Source organism: Mustela putorius, unplaced genomic scaffold (assembly GCF_011764305.1).
Source record: "Mustela putorius furo isolate JIRA1106 unplaced genomic scaffold, ASM1176430v1.1 tig00000511_pilon_pilon_pilon, whole genome shotgun sequence".
Taxonomy (NCBI): Eukaryota; Metazoa; Chordata; class Mammalia; order Carnivora; family Mustelidae; genus Mustela; species Mustela putorius.
Genome location: NW_025421403.1, coordinates 13917 through 30374, shown reverse-complemented (window position 1 = coordinate 30374; position 16458 = coordinate 13917). Strand labels below are relative to the sequence as shown.

Genomic DNA, 16458 nt, shown 5'->3' with positions numbered 1-16458 from the left:
AAAATATGCATGGTATTTTTTCAATCATTTTATAGTTTTTGTGGCCTGATTTGTGAACTAGGATGAGATCTATTTGGAGAATGTTCCATGTACACTCAAAAATAATGCATATTCTGCTGCTTTAGGATGGACTGTTCAACTATATCTATTAAGTTCAACTGGTCCAGTGTTATTCAAAGCTATTGTCTCTTTTTTGATTTTAGGTGATTGTCTATCAAAGTAAGTGTAGTGTTAATGTCCCCTACTATTTTTGTATTATTATTCTTTATATTTGTTATTAATTATATATACATATATATATTATATATATATTATATATATTATTATAATACAGGGCCCTTCTTTATCTCTTTTTATAGAGTTTATAGTATCTCTTTATAGAGTTTAGTTTCTCTGATATAAATATGGCTACTGAAGCTTTTTTTTAATGTCCATTTTTATGACAAATGTTTTTCCATTATTTCCCTTTCTATCTGCAAGTGGCTTTAGGTCTAAAATGAGTCTTTTGTAGGAAGCACATAGACAATTCTTTTTTATCCATTCTGATACCCTATATCTTTTTATTGGAACATTAATTTCATTAAAATTCAAAGTAATTTTTTTTAATAGAGAGTTATTTGGGGAGGAACAAAGGGAGATAGAGAGAATCTTAAGCAAGCTCCACACTCAGCACAGAGCCCAACATGAAGCTCAATCCCACAACTCTGAGATCATGACCTGAGCTGAAATTAAGAGTTGACACTTAAACAACTGGGCTACCCAGGGGCCCCAACATTCAAAGTAAGTATTGATAGCTATGTATTTAGTGTCATTTTATTACTTGTTTTGTCATTGTTTCTGGATATTTACTCTGTTCCTTTCTTGTCTTTGTCACTTTTGGTCTCTCTTTTCCACTCAAAGAGTCCCTTTAATATTTCCTGTAGGTCGCTTTAGTGGTGATAAACTTCCTTAGATTTTGAGTGTTTGGGAAACTCTTGATCTCTTCTTTTATTATAAATTATAGCTTTGCTGACTGTAGAAGATTATGCTGAGATTAAACCTTGCTGAATAGAGTAATCCTCACTGCAGTTTTTCCCATTCTGCACTTTGAAAATATTATGTCACTCCCATCTGTCTTGCCACGTTTCTGTTGAGAAATCTCCAGCTAACTTTATGTGTCTTCCCTTCTAAGTTAGAGACTTCTTTGCCTTGCTGCTTTTAATATTTTTTTATGAGTATATTTTGCAAATTTAATTTAATTGCAAATTTAATTTGTTGTGGATCCACTTCTGTTGATTTTGTTGGGAGTTCTCTGTGCTTCCTGGATTTGAATGTCTTTTTCCTTCCCCAGATTAGAAAGTTTCAGCTATTGTTTCCTCAACTAAGTTTTATGTCCCCTTGTCTTTCTCTTCTTCCTCTGGGACTCCTGTAATATGGATGTTATTACATTTGAAAAAGTCACTGAATTCCCAAGGCTGTTCCTGTGTTCCATACTTCTTTCTTGCTATTGTTCAGCTTTATCATCTTCTGTTATTTTATATTCTTCTATATCACTATTTATTCCTCAGCTTCTACCAGCCTTGTGTCCTTCGCATCAAGCCTTTTTCCAAACTCAATTATCACATTTATCATTTCTGAATATTTATTTTTTAACTCTTATTTCTGTGGTAAGTACCTCCCTGAAGTCTCCATTCTTTTCTTAGTTCTGATGAATATCCTTTTGACAGTTGCTTTAAATTCTCCATCAGACATGTTACTTACACTTATTTTGCTTAGATTTCCTGTTTCATTTGGGACGAATTCTTCCCTCTTGACATTTTGTCTAAATTTCTGTTTTCTTCTATGTGTTAGAAAAGCCCATAATGTGTCCTTTTCATGAGATTAGTATCTTTATGGAATGAAAGCCATATAGTTTCCAGGGTCCGGTGCTTCAGGAATCATCTTTGTTCTGTGTTGCATACACACTGCTATTGTATTTTGGCTGTTTTATCCTTCATGCCCATTGTTTGCAGAATTTCTTATTGACTGCAGTGGGCAATGTTTGGTTCCTGGGTAGAATGTGGAGAGTTTTAATTAAGTGTGCTCTTGTCTGCTTGTGGAATGAGAACTAATACCATTTTCACTAGAACTGAAGTCCTGCAGAATTCTCCAGTCAGGAAACATGGTGTAAGGAGGGGTTTCTGCTGGCCTTTTGGTGACAGAACCCACTGCACTGAGAATGAAGCAGTCTTTACTGATAAAGGTAGTCCAACCAGAGCACAGGGGTGTTGTTCTTGAATTAAGCAAGTTAGGCAGCCATTGAGGGTGCTACATTGGTTCTGTCATGTGGCTCCTGCTTTATGCTGAGGAGCGAGCGAGGGAAAAGATATTGCCCAGCTCCTTTGTCCTTAGAAAGACTTCTGGAATGCTTCATTTCAGGGATGCACTACAACATGGGGAATAGTCTCCCCAGTATGTGTCCTAGGTGTTGGTTTGGCAGGCTCTGGGAGTGCAGGAGTGCAGGAGAAACAATAGAAATGACCTCTGGGTGCTAGGTCTTCCAGCCTCCTCCCCCTCCCTTTCCTTAACCCTTGAATCTCCTGCCAAAAGGATATATGCCCAGGTCACATCTCCATAGGTAACCTGATACCTATGCAGGAAACAGAGGTATCAGGACCCCCCACCCCATACCCTCCGATCACCAAATACCCTACCATATATGGATGTGAGCCCATGCCCTACCTTGGCCTGATAAAAGACCCCCACCAACTCCCTCCCAGTGTGATTTCCTCAACTTCTCCTTTCCAAGTCATGGAACCTCACCCAAGAGTGCCAACCTCCTCCGGGCACAATTTTCCTGGCTCCCCTTCTCCCAAGCCCTTTCACTGGAGAGTGCCTTTAATAAATCTTGCCTTGCACTCACCTTGCCTGGTGTTCTGCTTACCTCACCTGCGAAACTTTAAACTAGGCACACATCAGATAGCTGTTCCCATGGCTTCTGCCACAGGTTGTTTGTTTTCTCTCCAGGAATATGGCAGTGCCCTCAAGGCTCTAACACAGCCATGTCCTCTGACCTTTAAACCTCCAGTCTTTAACCCTGCTGGTTTCAAGAACTTACAAAAATCAGCACCTCTTGTTTTCCCAGCCAACAGCTTTAGGAAAATATTCTCCTTGTGTGTTCCCCTGTGTGCTCTTCTGTCTTCCCTGTGAACATGGCCCCCATCTCTCCTCAGCACCTACTATTTCCTCCCTATACTATGTCTTCATACTTCCTACCTTCTTCAAGGTGTATTCTCTCTTTAAATGTGTAGTTTATTCTGTCCATCCTCAGGTTAATTTCTAGAGTATTTAGAATGATTTGATAGTCATCTTATTGTGTTCATAGGACAAGATGAGCATAGGTTCCTCCTACTCCTTCACCATCTTCTCTCTTCTCCCCTCTTATGATCATTACTTTATATTATCTATCAGACATATTACTTATATCCATTTCAGTTAGGGCTCTTGTAGTTTTGTCCTGTTCTTTCATTTGGGAAATATTCCTCTGTCTCCTCATTTTCTCTGTCCCTTTGTGTCTGTTTCTCTGTGTTAGGAAATGTTAGCTATATCTTCTGCTCTTGAAAGTAGTGGCTAAGATTTACACTTTTAATAAGGTGGTGCTTGTCCTTTGCCAGAGAGGATATGTCTCTGCTGCAGATACAAGGGCCAGCCTGGTCTGCTCTGCAAACTACATAGAGATGGAGCTCACTGTGCTAGCTAGTTTTGTGCACTGGTCTTCTTCCACAGGGGACTCACAGCAGCTGTGTATGTACACTGAGGCCAGCTGGGGCCATTAAGTCAGGGCACATAGTGTCTACATATTTTGTACACCTGTCATATTTCATAGAGAATGCACAACTGCTGATGAGCTTGGGGAAGCTGGTGGATGCTCTGAAAATTGAGTGTGGATGGGCTGCATAATGCCTGCAAGTTTTGTGCAACAGTACTGTTCCACAGGGATCAGGCCACCACTATGAAGGTCTGTGTTAGCTAGGGTCTGATTCACAAAGTGTGTGAGTGAGGCTCACGATTTTAACAAGTTGCAAAGTGACTTGGCACTGCTGAAGGACTGAGGCCCCACAAAGCATGCAGTTGGGAGATGTAGTGTTGGCAAAGTTTGCATGGGTCTTCTGGGGGAGAGGACCCATAGCACTGGTACCCAGGCAGGCCAGGATAAGGGGTGGGGGTGAAGTGTAACTGAGTTTCCATGTGAATACCTATGCTGTGCTAGTTCCCACAGGTAGCTGTGTGTGTATGTGGAAGTTTGAGGAGGGAAATGGAGCCTACCAACTTCTTTGCTCCTGGAGGAGTCTCCCAGTGAAAACTGTGGCTCTGGGACCATGCTCTGTTATTAGTAAATAACTCTACCATATATTCTACGTATTTTTCCAAATTGCTAGTTCTATGCTGCATCTCACAGGCAGTTTTTTGTGCTGTCTCTTAAGATGTAGGAACTCAGTTTCTTCTGGTTCTCCCAGAGCTGAACCTGCTGATTTTTAACATTCCAGGATTTAATTCCTGCTGCTGTATGAACTCATGAAATTCAGCCTCTCTGGTTTTTAGAGTCAATTCTATGGGTATTTTCCTCCCTGTGTAGCTCCGTGGTGTGAGGGTCTGTTTCTCTCCCCTCCCTGAAGCCATGGCTCCCACCCAGAAATGGCCCACAAGTTCATTTAGCTCCCCAGTTTGTCACCACCCTTCCTACACTCTTTGATGTGGTCTCTTCTCTCCATTTAGTTGTAGAGCTTGTTCTGCCAGTCTTTGTGTTGTTCTCTGGGTTATTTATATTGATCTGAGTGTTATCTAGTTGTATTCATGGAGCAAAACAAGCTTAGGGTCCTTCTGCTCCACCATCTTGCCCAAATGTCTGCATGTTCTTCTGTCAAAAATGCTGTTGACATTTTGATAAGGTTTGCATTAAATGTGTATATTGCCTTAGGTAGTACAGACATTTTAACAGTATTGGTTCTTGCTATCCATGAGCAAGGAATATCTTTCCACTAGCTTGTGTCATCTTCAATATCTTTTATTAATGTTTTCTGGTTTTCAAAGTACAGATCTTTCACCTAAGGAGCTCAAGTTCATCCCCAGATATTTTATTATTTTTGGTGAAATTTTGTATGGGTTATTTCTTAATTTATCTTTCTCTACTTCATTATTAATGTATAGAAATGCAACAGAATTCTGTTTATTATTGCATGCTGCAACTTTACTGAGTACATTCATAACTTCTAGTACTTTTAAAAAGTAGAACCTTAGATTAAGAGTCACTTATGGTTTGTCACCCTCACAAAACAAACTGAGGGTTGCTGGGGGGAGGGGGTTTGGGAAAAGGGGGTGGGATTAGGGACATTGGGGAGGGTATGTTCTTTGGTGAGTGCTGAGAAGTGTGTAAACCTGGTGATTCACAGACCTGTACCCCTGGGGACTAAAAATATATGTTTATAAAAAATAAAAAAATTAAAAAAAAAGTTAATTGACCAAAAAATATTAAGGTTTAAAAAAAAAAAAAGTAGAACCTTAGAGTTTTTCTATATATGGTATTGTCATCTGCAAATAGTGGGAATTTTGTTTATTCCTTACCAATTTGAATTCTTCTTATTTCTTTTTCTTGATTTATTGCTGGGATGATGACTTCCAGTACTACACTGAATGAAAATGGAGAGTGGTCATCCTTGTCTTGTTCCTGATCTTAGAGGAAAAGCTCTGTTTTTCACCATTGAGTAAGGTGTTAGCTGTGGGTTTTCATATACAACCTTTATTATGCTGGGGTATATTGGCTCTAAACCTACTTTGTTGATGGTTTGTACCATGAAGGAATATTGTACTTTGTCAAATGCTTTTTATGCATCTATTGAAATGGTCATATGGTTTTTATCATTTCTTTTTTTAATGTGATGTATCACATTGGTTGATTTTGTATTGAACCACCCTTGCATTCCAAGAATAAATTCCCACTTGACTGGACTTTTTATTTTTATTCTTTAAGGCAGTTGGTGCATTTTAATTGGTTGGTTTAATCCATTAAGTAGTGAATAGGTAATGACTTACTCTTGCCATCCTGTGAATACTTTTTTGGTTTAAACTTGCTCTGTCCTTGTCTTCTATTGTTGCCTACCATTGTTATTTGTTAAGTTGTTTTGATAGTGATTTGCTTTGATTCTATTGAATATCTATCATAGTTTTTAGCTTCCTGTTTAACTTGGGTTTGTATACAATATGTATATATTTATATATTTATTTATTTATTTAGGGAGAAGCAGGCTCCCCAATGAGCAGGGAGCCTGATGCAGGACCCTCTGATTATGACCTGAGCTGAAGGAAGATCCTTAACTGACTCAACCATCCAGGGGTCCCTGCAATGATGCTATTTCTAAACAAGTTCACGTTCTGAGGTGTTAGGGGTGAGGATTTCAATATATCTTTTTTTAAGATTTAATTTAATTTTTTTCAATTTTCAATATATCTTTTTAAGGGGCACAATTCAACCCATAAGAAAAAGTGAGTTAAAAAAGTTACAGATGCCAAATGCTGGACCCAGACTCAGTTGGTCCCTTCTTTCCTGAGTTGTTCTCACACTACCTGGGTTGATCAGTTTCTCAAATTACTTACAGAACTCTCTAGTGTTTAGCAACTACTCAACTGCCTTGCACTTCAATAAAATTTTTATTTTAAGTAGATAATAATTTAACTTCTTTTTTTCCCCTATATTCAGTTAGCAGGTATACAGTACACTATTAGTTTATGAAGTAGTGTTCAACTAATGAATCATTGAAAAATTTAACTTCTATTACATACAAAAATTCTCCACTTTTACTTTCCTACACCCCTTTTTTGTTTTTGTAGTCAGAATCTGCTTCTTATATTGTGCATTCATTAGCAAATTTTTGTCTTTTCATTTTTATTTTTTTGTTTTTTAAATTTCTTTTCAGTGTACCAGAATCCATTGTTTATGTACCACATCCAGTGCTCCATGCAATACTTGCCCTCCATAATACCCACCACCAGGATCACCCAACTTCCTATCCCCTGCCCCTTCAAAACCCTCAGATTTATTTTCAGAGTCCATAGTCTCTCATGGTTCATCTCCCTTTCCAATTTCCCTCAACTCACTTCTCCTCTTCATTTCCCCATGTCCTCTACGTTATTTCTTATGCTCCACAAATAAGTGAAACCATATAATTGACTCTCTCTGCTTGACTTACTTCACTCAGCATAATCTCTTCCAGTCCTGTCCATGTTGATACATAGTTTAAAATTTTCCTTTTTTTATTATCTTCAGTTAGTCACTGTATAGCACATAATTAGTTTTTGATGTAGTGTTCAGTAATTTATTAGTTAAGTACAATTATTTGTGCACCATTACAGTGTTACATTAACCTGTATTTCTCTATCCATTAACCTTTTCCAGTGATATTTATGCATTCCTGTGATTTAACACTGCTGTTTTTATTGTGTTTTCATTTTATTTTAAGAACCCCCTCAAGCATATCTTGTAAGGGAATTCTAATGGTGATGAAGTACTTCAATTTTTATCTGGAGAAAACTTTAATTTTTCCTATATTTTTGAAATATTTTTCCAGTTACTGTATTTTTGGTGATAAGTTTTAGTGCTTTAAATATACCATCCTATTCTCTTCTGCTCTGCAAAGTTTCTGCCAAGAAATCTGCTTATTGTCTTATGGTGCTTTCTTCATATGTAACAAATTGACTTTTCCCTTGATACGTTCAAATATTCTCTCTATCCTTGATCTCTGACAATTTGATTATAATGTATCTCTGTGTAGTCTTCTTTGGATTGATCATATTTGAGGATTTTTGAGCCTCATTAACCTGGTTGTCAATTACCCTCCCTAGATTTGGAATTTTTCAGTAATTATTTCTTTAAAAAAGCTTGTTTCCCCCTTTCTCTCTCTCCCCCCCCAAACTCCCATAATGCATATATCAATGCAAGAGAAACAATATAACCTGATATTCTGTAAATCCTGTAGGCTTACTTTCCCCTATTTCATTTTTTTCCTATTTCTACTCTGAAAAATTTTAAATGACTTATTTTCAAGTTTGCAGTTTGTTCCTTCTTGATTGACTGTGTCTTATATTAAAGTTTATATCATATTTTCTGTTTCTTTCATTGTATTCTTCCACTCCAGAATTTCTTCCAGAATCTCTTATTGACTTCTATCTCTGTTGAACTCCTCATTGTGTTCATGTATTGTTTTCCTGATTTCCTTGAGTTATGTTAAGTGTGTCCTCTTATAATTTATTCAGCTTGCAGAAAAAAATTATTATGTAATTATTATTTGAATTCTTTGTCAGGCAATTCACCACAGATCTTCATTTCATTAGGGTTAGTTTATTTAAAAAAATTATTCCTTTTGCGTGGTGTTTTATTGATTGTTTATCTTCTCTCTGACTTTCCATTGCTATCTTCATATTTGAGGCAGTAGCATCTCTTTCAGATTTTATGGACTCACTTCAGTAAGGAAAGACCTTCATGTGCAGGTGGATACAAAGACATTGGATGGGTGGGGTGTGGCAGCTCTGGCTCTAGGACAGTGGAATGGCAGCTCCAAATATAGAAATGGGAAGGCACAACATTGTTGACTTTGTGCAATTCCATCAGCTGAGATCGCCATTGGCAAAGACTGCCAGGTTCTTTGACAGACAAATCTGTGGTTGTCTGTTGTGGCAGTGAGAGCTGCTGGAGTTGTTGGAGGCCACGGCATGTTTGGAGTCATGGATCAAACCAGGCCGTCTTTTGCCTCCTTTAAAGGCTGAATAGCCGACCTAAAGGCTTAGGTCAATAAAGTCGAGTAATACTAAGGAAGTGTCTGTGCTATGTGTCATGCGCTTGCCTACGTGACTTCCCACACACTCTCCCTACAGAAGGGAACAATGTGGTCAGGGTCAAGAGTTCTTAGTTGGTCCTTGTTGTTCCTGTACCTCCCATAACCCACTCTCTGGTTGATTGTCTTGCTAATGGCATTAGCCAAGACTACCTGGCATCACGAGATTTGCTTGTAGTTAATGTAAACTTGTTATAGGAACTTGCAGTCATCTGACTAGATACTGATGTATTACTCCCTCTATTGTGGTCTGCCTTATAAATGCTTGTAAAATGTGGAATAAACTCGGCACTGTTGGACATAATCCTCAGTGTCCCTCCTGCCCCCATCTCTTTGTCTCTTAATTTCTTTTCACCATCCTCTTACCCTCACGTTTCCTGGTCAATCTGTTGTGCCAGCCGTGACTTGGAGTCCTCAGTGGAGAAGACTGCTGAGGTCTACCTGTTCTCCAATAACCCATGAGGGAAAGTTATGATGAAAGGGATCTCTCCTGATAACAGACTCTAGTGTGCATATACACACAAGGCAGTAGTGCTCATTTATAGACTTCAAAAATCTCAGGGACTTCATATAAATATGTATTATTATTATTTTCATCATTATAATTATTTTTATATCTCCTTATCTTCAGTACATCAAGATAAGGATAAATTGCCATCTTCAAGCTCAAACACAGTGGCTACTCTACTTTCATTTCTACACCAAATATAACATTATACACAGATGGAAACCTAATATTTTATTTTTTTTTCTTTAATTATATTTATTTATTTATTTTTCTTTCAATATAATTTTTTATTTTTTATAAACATACATTTTTATCCCCAGGAGTACAGGTCTGTGAATCACCTAATACTTTATTTTATCACAATGATTGATGGATGGAGTTAGGACAGATTATATTTAGCCAGGAAAATTAACTACTTACTAAGTTAGAAATTAGGTAATCAGTACATCTCTCAAAATGTCTTTATTGTCCTGTTATAAAGTAACAACTTAGAAATTTTGTACAGTTTTTCATTATCTGGTATACCTAAGAAAAATATGACAGAAATTACTGCTTGAAGTCCCATTAATTTTTATTGGTAAAAAATATTTTTATATACAAGAAGTTTCCTGTCAAATGTGGTTATTTCTAAGACACTATAAGATTTGAAACCCAATATGAAGTAAGAGGTGTTAGGACTAGGAAACTGATCATCAGTTTATTAGTGTATCCTCATGATAAAAACAACTTTTATTTGAAGGGTTTGATAAAATAAAATTTCTGCTACAAAACAGCATTAAAGAGGAGGAAGAATGTAAATAAAACAGACTCTGGACTTAACCAAACATGGGATTGAAATGTACCTCTGCCGCTTACTAGCTCTGGGACTATGAGCAAAGCTGAACCACATTGTGCCTTTGTTTCCTTATTTGCAAAATAGAGTGTTGAAAATGCCTTTCTTTTTTCTGGAAATTTGGTAATAATTAAATATGTTAGCACAAGAGATAGATGAATAAATGCTGTACAACATTGAGATTCAATTAATAATACTGTATTATACACTTGAAAGTTGCTAAGAGACTAGATCTTATAGGTTCTCACCATAAAAAAATAATAATGTGATGTGATGGTGGTATTAGATTAATGCTATGGTGCTATCATATTACAATAGATAAGTGTAACAAATCAACACATTTTACACTATAAACTTACACGGTATTATATGTCAATTATATCTAAATTAAAAAAAACATAACTAAAGAACAAACATGGGAGATAGCACATAATAACTGGTACCTTACTGTTATTATTCTTTGCTTAGTACCAATTTTAGTATTATCTATGTGTTGCTTACAGTTGCCACAAATTAAATAAAATAATGCATTTTTCCATTGATTTCCTGCTGTGAACACTGGTTGAAGCCCAGCCCTCATTCCATAATTCACTCTGAATATTTTAATTTTAGATGAGGAGAGCTACACTGTATTAAAGTCAGAGTATTTTATTATACTGATCTGAGTCAGTTATTTCCCTCTTTAATTACCCTGCTTTTTTCCCTCTAAAATAAAGTCCCACTGTGCTTGAAACTCTAGGAACCTAAAGAAGAGAGGTAAGACTGCCACCAATCTACCTATCACATTATATTAAATATAGCTACAGAATTAGATCAGAAACGTATGGCTTCTAAGAATATCTTTGGTTGACCTTTCTTATGTCCCAATAAAATTAAGACATAATTATTTATTTAATTATTTATGTATCCATTAATGTATGCTGATATCTATAATCCAAGTTACTTTCAAAAGAGATCTGAGGGGTAGTCTTATGATCAAAACCAAGGTAAAATTATCACAAGATAAAGGAGAAAAAACAACTGGCAAGAATGGAGAAGATATTCTATTCCACAGGCATCTTTCTCTTCCTTTATTCTGTCTTTTTCTTTTCTTTGCTTTCTCTTTGTTCTACTTCTTTTCATTAGCCCTTGCCAATGACCTGAGTATGCCAGCACCTTTACTTAGCTAAAGAGGTGGTAGTCCACCTAAAATGACTGCAGGTGAGCCAAGGTAGATTTTCAGAACTCTCAGTGGTACATTCTTGAGAGAAAGTTAAAGTAAGAAACCTGAGGTAAAACTGAAGGGGACAACTTTTCACAGGCAAAAGGTAAAGTAGCTAACACTATAAAAATTAGTAATTGATTCCACTACAAAAACAATGAAGGTAACTGATTCCTGAAATTTAATTCTGATTTTAATGGTTTTCTAGTTTCACTGTACTAGTTAGAGGTAGGGTTAACCATCCTTATGCAATAACTGCTCAAAATCAAAGTATACAAATTATTCTCTCCTCTCGCCCTCATACTTTCTCTCTCCAATCTCAGAATACATTAGTGAGAGTCACCTATCTTGTAGTCCTGAAGACACTCACCAGTATTAGAATTAAGATCATCAGGCTCTGACTCAGTCCCATTTTGGTTTCCATTTCCCTGAAGAGTGTTTATTGCCATAAGCTTCATCTTCTGCAGCTTCATTGCCTCAGCCATTGCTGCAGCTGTTATACCTAAAACCAGAACAATCCCTTTTAAAATTAGGACCATTTCTTAATGTAATTTAAAGCTGGATACATTTCTTTAACAGACCTATGCTTCATAGAACAAACCAAAAGAAATCCCTTATCTAATCTGTGTACAATGTTCTTTACTAAGAAATGTTCAAGTAATGTTCAACTCCTGTTTTTTTTTTTTAGTTTGTCTTACAATGGATAGTTTAAAAATCTACAAAATAATTAAATAAATATTAAATTCCATATAAAATAACATTGTCAGATAAAGCACTGTGAAATACTTGAAGAAATTACTTTCTAGTGAATGTATTGTTGGGACTTCTGCAAAAGGATGAGCTGTCTTCCCTGTGAGAATTACCTTAGAAGGAAAGGGGAGAGAGGAGGGAGAAAATGATTTCAGATTTTCTTTGTACCTTTTACTGTTCTCTTGTTTATACATTGAGGAACCAAATAAATGAAAATATGGCAAGTAATCTCTGAAAATATGCCAGCCCCCACAGTATAATTACATTCTTTTGTATTAAAATAAAGTAGTGTACTCCAATGTTTATGGCAGCAATACCCACAATGACCAAAATACGAAAAAAAGTCCAGATGTCCATCAACAGATGAATGGATAAAGATGTGTGTGTGTGTGTGTGTGTGTGTGTGTGTGTAGATAGATAGATAGGTAGATATGAAGAATATTATTCCGACATCAAAAAAATGACATGTCATCTGCAAAATTTAGATAGAGTGTAGATAGAACTAGAGGGTATTATGCTAAGTGAAATAAGTCAGAGAAAGAAAATACTATATAATTTCATCCATATATGGAATTTAAGAAACAGAACTGATGAACATAAGGGAAGGGAAGGAAAAATAAGTTAAAAAAAAAACAAAACAGAGAGAGGCAAACTATGAAACTCTTGACTATAGGAAACAAACTAAGAAGGGTGAGCCATAGCAGGACTGCCACCCATAAGAGCACAGCAGCATATGTGGAATCGCAACATGAAATTGGCAGTTTATAAAATGCTGGGGGAAAACAAGAAACAGATCTTTTCATACTGATTTAGTAGCATATTGGGGGACCTTGAAAATGAGAGAGCTGGGGAGGAAGCAAGATGGTGGAAGAGTAGGGGACCTAATTTAATTTGGCCTCTTGAATTTAGCTAGATAACTATCAAACAATTCTAAACACCCATGAATTCAGCCTGAGATGTACGGAAAAAAATATCTGGAACTCTATAAGTAGAAAAGTGTCTGCTTTTTGCAAGGCAGGAGGGGTGGAGAAGTGAATCTGAAGGGAGATATTGGAACATAAATGGAGAGGGGAGGGAGCCTCCAAAAGTCGGCTACCAGAAAGTGATGTAGTCCCAGATGACAAAATCGGAACTGTTAGAAATCTGCTCCAGTGAGAGACATCCCTGTATGAGAGGGGCTCATGGGATAAAAGAGGCAGAATTCTAAGTGGGTCAATGTGGTTTAAGCATCCCAGGGGTCACAAAACTAACAGGGGTGACTGAGCCAGTAAGGTGCACAAGCAGTAGAGTGAGGAAACTGGTTACTGTCAGTTAGCTGAGTAGGGGGTAGGGGTGGAGGTGGGTAAGGGCTCTCAACTCAGTCACCAAAAACTGCAAGCCAAGCCCAATTGGATGGCCACTCTCTGCCTGGGCACCAAGAAGTAGAATGATACTCAGAGACCCTCCACAATCCCTTGGGAGTAGTGGAGCAAGTATGTGCATCATCCCATGACAGCTCTCAGTGCCAAGGCCCTACAAAGGGCATTAGCGCAGTATCCTCAGACTCCCCCCAGCAGGACAGCCATGGGCACACACCACAGGAGTCTGCAGAGGTTAGCACAAACAAAAGTGAAGATTTTTTGTCTCAGAGTATTTACTGAGAAGGAGAGACTCTGATCTTTAGGTTCTGAGGCTAGAGATCAGGGCATGGTCATTTTTATTCTGATCCTCTAAAGAGGCACAGAAAGCCTTCAAGGAAAAAAAAAAAAAAGCCACACAGAAGACCAGCATAACCTGAATTCAACCCTCTGGCAAGGAGTGGTGCAACTCTGCCCAGGAAAAGAAACCTGAGGAGCAGAACAGCAGGCCCCTCCCCTAGAAGAGCAGATGTACAAGTTTACAGATCCCACAAGACTGTAAATCTCCAGTGTGGTGCAAATAGTATACAGAGCTTCATGAATTTTCTCATGATTCACTTATCCTTTAGTCCTAATTTTTCCAATTCTTTTATCCCCTTTTTAACTAGTTTCTTATTTTATCAACTCTTCCTTTTTAAGACACTTTTTAATTTTTTCAAAGATTTTATTTATGTGTTTATTTAACATGGAGAAAGCACAGCAGGGGGGGCCAGCAAGCACAGGGAGAGGAAGAAGCAGATTTGCTGAGCAGGGAGCCTGATGCAGGGCTCTATCCCAGGATGCTGGGATAATGACCTGAGATGAAGGCAGATGCTTAATGACTGAACCACCCAGTCACCCCAGAAGCTTACAAACTATAGAGAAAAAGAGAATCTTGAGAGAAGCTCAAAACAAGAGGATCTTTACAGAGGGAAGAACATCAGACTGACATCATACCTATCCACAAAAACTTGGCAGGCCGGAAAGGGATGGCATGATATGTTCAAGGTAATAAATGGGAATAACATGAATCAAAGAATACTTTATTCAGCAAGGCTATCATTCAGAATGGAAGGAAGGATAAAAATCTTCCAGGATAAACAGAAACTGAAAATTTGTGATCACTAAATGAACCCTGCAAGAAATATTAAAGGGGCTCTTGTAAGTGAAGAGAGGACCCAAGAGTAACATAGATGAGAAAAAAGAAAAAAAAAAGCACAGACAATCTACAGAAACAGGGACTTTACAGGCAAGACAATGACACTAAACTCATATATTTCAATAGTTACTCTGAATGTAAATGGGCTAAATGCTCCAGTCAAAAGACATAGGGTAGAAAATTGGATGAAAAGGCAGGACCCATCCATATGCTGTCTATAAGAGACTCATCTTAGACCTACAGACACTTCCAGACTGAAAGTGAAGGGGTAGAGAAATATTTACCATGTTAATGCACCTCAAAAGAAAGCTGGGGCTGCAATCCGCACATGAAAAAAATTAGATATTAAACTGAAGACCGTAGTAAAAGAAGATAAGTATCATACTTGAAGTGTTTATCCAAGAAGAAGGTCTAACAATTGTAAATATTTATGCCCCCAACACGGGAGCAGCCATTTATATAAACCAATTAATAACCAACAAGAAGAAACACATTGGTAATAATACACTAATAGTAGGGGACATCAACATCCACTCACAACAATTGACAGATAATCTAACCAGAAGACCAACAAAGAAACAAGGACTCTGAATGACATATTAACCAAATGGACTTCACAGATATATATAGAACATCCCATCCTAAAAGAACAGAATATTCATTCTTCTCAAGAGCACATGAAACTTTCTCCAATATAAATCACATACTGGATCACAAATCAGTTCTCAGCTGATAGCAAAAGATTAAGATTATTCCCTGAATATTTTCAGACCACAATGTTTTGAAACTTGAACTCAAACACCAGAGGAAATTTAGAAGGAACTCAAACACTTGGAGGTTAAAGAGCATCCTACTGAAGAATAAATGGGTCCATCAGGAAACTAAAAAGAATTTTTAAAAAATCATGGAAACTAATGAGAATGAAAACACATCTGATCAAAACTTATGGGCTATATCAAAGGCAGTCCTAACAGGGAAGTATATTGCAATATGAGCCTCTCTCAAAAAATTAGAAAGATCTCAAATACACAAACTAACATTATACCAAAAGGAGCTGGAAAAATAACAATATATAAAGTTTAAATCAAGAAGAAGAAATAGTAAAGATTAGAGCAGAAATCAATGAAATAGAAATCAGAAGAACAGTAGAACAAATAAACAAAATTAGAAGTTTCTTCTTTGAAAGAATTAAAAACATTGATAAACCTCAGGCCAGACTTACTTGAAAGAAAAGAAAAGGACCAAAATTAATTAAATCATGAATGAAAGGGGAGAGATCATGACAAATATAACGGAATCAGACAATTCAAAAAATATATCAACATATTAGGCAATCTGGAGAAATGGATGCATTCTTGGAAACTTACAAAATACCAACACTGGAATAGGAAGAAATAGAAAATCTGAGTAAACCAATAAATAGCAAACTGAAGCAATAATAAAAACCTCCCAAAAAAATAACAGTCCAGGACCAGATGGTTTCACAGGGGAATCATACTAGACATTTAAGGAAGAAATAATACATATTCTATTGAAGATGTTTCTAAAAATACAAATGAAAGGAAAACTTCCAAACTCATTCTATGAGGCCAGCATTACCTTGCTCCCAAAACCAGACAAAGACTCCATCAAAAAGGAGAATTACAGGGGCGCCTGGGTGGCTCAGTGGGTTAAGCCGCTGCCTTCGGCTCAGGTCATGTTCTCAGAGTCCTGGGATCGAGTCCTGCATTGGGCTCTCTGCTCAGCGGAGAGTCTGCTTCCCTCTCTCTCTCTCTCTGCCTGCCTCTCC

General features: G+C 37.2%; 1 protein-coding gene across 1 annotated transcript in view; it reads right to left on the bottom strand.

Moving 5' to 3' along the window:
- LOC101687043 (dachshund homolog 2) overlaps positions 1 to 11882 on the bottom strand; it is a 160782-nt gene extending 148900 nt beyond the window's left edge. The window contains exon 1 of the mRNA XM_045081204.1: positions 11755 to 11882. Coding sequence (XP_044937139.1) covers positions 11755 to 11869 — 115 coding nt within the window. The 5' untranslated portion in view covers positions 11870 to 11882. The remainder of the gene's footprint in view (positions 1 to 11754) is intronic.
- Between the last annotated feature and the right edge of the window lie 4576 nt (positions 11883 to 16458).